Source organism: Musca vetustissima, unplaced genomic scaffold, assembly GCF_032173495.1.
Source record: "Musca vetustissima isolate MV318-11 ecotype Yass unplaced genomic scaffold, APGP_CSIRO_Mvet_v1 utg34093, whole genome shotgun sequence".
Lineage (NCBI taxonomy): Eukaryota > Metazoa > Arthropoda > Insecta > Diptera > Muscidae > Musca > Musca vetustissima.
The window spans coordinates 69538-72461 of NW_026885788.1; the positions used below are offsets into that span (position 1 = coordinate 69538).

The 2924-nt window shown below is 41.7% G+C and overlaps 1 protein-coding gene across 1 annotated transcript; it reads right to left on the reverse strand.

Moving 5' to 3' along the window:
* Positions 1-782: 782 nt before the first annotated feature.
* Positions 783-2852, reverse strand: LOC133333038 (uncharacterized; the record flags this gene model as incomplete). Its single annotated transcript, XM_061541372.1, has 2 exons — positions 783-1814; positions 1875-2852. Coding segments are annotated over 2 exons (2010 nt in total), but the record flags the coding sequence as incomplete, so codon positions are not given.
* Between the last annotated feature and the right edge of the window lie 72 nt (positions 2853-2924).

Consider the following 2924-nt stretch of genomic DNA (forward strand, 5'->3'; position numbering starts at 1 on the left):
TCTCCTCTAATTTTCAAAAATATTTTATTCGAAATTAGTTTGAAACAAAAATGTTAAGAAAAAAAATATTTAAAACAAAAAAATTATTCTTACAAAAATATTTTTTTAAGATCAATGTTCAGAAGTGCTCTGTTCGGGAACTATAAAATATACACCCGACTTCAGGGTACCAAATGAATGCTTACGTCCTCTACTTTTTGGAGAATATTTTTCCTAAAATTGTTTTGAATCAAAAATTTTAAGAAAATATTTTTTTGAAATAAAAAACATTTATTTTTCCAAAATAATTTTTAAGGGCTACATATTTGGAAGTGCCCTGTTCGGGAACTATTGAACATACACCCTATTGCAAGGTATCAAATGAAAGTCCATCCTCTTTTCTTTCCGAAAAAATATTTTTTTTTAATTTCCCCCTTCTTATTTCCCGAAATTTCCCCATAAAAATTAAAATATTTTTTTTTGTTTCCGAAGCGGCAAATTTTCTCTTTTTTATTTTCAAAATTCCAACTTATACACTAAAAAAATTAGATGCTAATTCTACCGGATCTTTAGAAGATCGTGGTAACTTACAAAACTATATACACAAAGAAATTCTTAAAAATATAAAACTTAAAATTAGGGGGAGGTTCCTTAAGGCTAAACGCGAAAACCTTGGCCTTTTTCCAAAGACCTTGGTCTTGAGTCATTTTTGAAAAATGTTTACGACGAATGGGCGGAATGTTTTGGGTTTTGGGTTTTTAGAGTACAGTTGAAAATTTCGATCATCGATTGAAAAAGAAAATCTATGCCTGAAATGATTTTTGATTCATCACCACATCGAGAATCTTTTCAATGTGGGCGGTGCAATTGGCCAGGCAAAGATCGGCATAGCGACTCAAGAAGAACATGAAGCTCTCGAGCTGTTCGATGGAACAGGCATTGAATCCGTTGTTACCCCTTCCAATATTATCGATGGCCGAAATGATGCTCCTTAATTTCCTCATGTACTCAGGGCACTCACGGAATTGTTCCAGGTTCTTACAGCTGCTGGTTGTGCTCGAATTGAGAGGTGCAGCACAGTTTACCATCCGTTCTTCGAGGCTTTTGAGTTTCTCTTGCTGGGTGTGCAACGTCTTGAGCATTTCGGGGACAGTCAGCTGTGATGCCATGGCCAATTTATCCGTTTGAGTTTTACTCAAATTCAAATTTCGGGCATCTTCGAAAATTTGTTCCAAAGTATCGGGTGATTCTTCAGATTTAATCGAACCCGAGTCGGAGTGGTTACTACCCAAGGCCGAGAAGCTGAGACTTTGTTCCAATTCCACAGATTCAAAATCTGATTGATCTAAGTCGCTGGTCTTGAGAGGTGGTGAAGCCGAGGGCCAGGTATAGGTGGCATCTGAGGTGGTGGGTGAGATACTGACATTTGAGAATTCATACGAATCAATACCGAATCTCAGCTGACCATGGGAGTCCTCCATGAATTCCCGGATATAATTAAAGAAGGCCTGGATCTTCGTCGTACTCAAATGCTTTCCGGCAAAGGGTAGCAGAACATCTCCCGTGGAGAACCAATACTGCGAACAATTTTCCATGTGTGGAATTTTACGCAAAATCTCCGTTTGACTTAGGGGACATTCGGCGGAGAATTTCTGATCATCTATGCCGAAAGTCATATCACGATTTTCCGCACATTTTTGCCCGAAGATGTTACTGAGAAGCATTAGGCGTTCCGATTCATAGAAGTGGATATTCATCGCCGTGGTAAAGTCGCCGAAAGAGATCCAAAACTGTGATGCTTCCATTTTATGTGTCACCGTCAAATGATGCGGTGTGTTTACCCTGGAGCCTGCGCTGACATGGGAAGAGCCTGCAGAACTATGGGAATGCTGAATTTCACCGTTGAAATAGCTGCCGCTCATGTTGAAAGAGGTTGCCGAGCTGTTCGTGTACTCCAACTCCTCAGAATCCTCGAGTATAGATTGCATGGTCTGCTGCTTCGCATGATGTGATCCCGGACTCGAAGGAATGGGACTGATAAGGTGTTTTTGGGTATGTAAACCCTGCTGAGCGGAGGTGAAGATCTGTTGTATGGGTTTATCCTTATTGGGTGTGGAGAAGTTTTGGGGATTTTCCTCACTGACCCGTAACACAACCTGAGGTTTTTCCAATTCCGTGTGGGAGCTGGATTTCTTGGTTAGTCTTATGGGAGATTCCATTTCATTGGATCCCGTTTCGAAACCCTGATCAATAAAGCTATCCATCATCAAACGATCCTGTTCCAATTCCAATTTGTTCTTCTCGAGGTCGGTGAATTCCGTGGACACAGATTTTTGCCTTAGCTGCTTCTGCTTATCCTCCAGGCCGACCTCTAGAAGTGAGGGTAGAGACCGGGAAAGATCTTTGCTGGGTGTTCTCAACAATTCCGCCGCATCCTCATCATCACAATCACTTTCCGCTGGGGGTGAGGGTGAAGACATCACGGTCAGGGTATAGGCATCCTTGATTTTTGAGGGTGAATTGATTTGTCGCATCAGCGAACGATCCAATTCCATGATGCTTAGCTCCGGCTGACCCACAGAACTGGGTTGTTCGGAACTCACTGAGGAGTTGATGGTCTTGAACAGCAGCTTCTTAACATAGGCAGTGCATTTTTTGGATTTCGACAGGGTGCCCGTGAGGGATTTATTGCTGAGCGAGCGGCAATCGGAATCAGAATCTGTGGACACGGCTGGATTGGCTTCTACCAGGGAATAGTCTTTTTTCCAGGTCAAAGAACGTCTCAATTTCTTTTTGCGTAGCATTTTGGGAGCCTTCGTATCCAAGGGGATGTCGAGAGAATCTTTTTCAGTGTTCGAATCTTCGCTAGTTGTCTGTGGAGGGAAATTGTGGCAGGAGCCTGGGATTGTTGCATTCTTGGTACTTGTGTTTTTTCTAACTTCTTC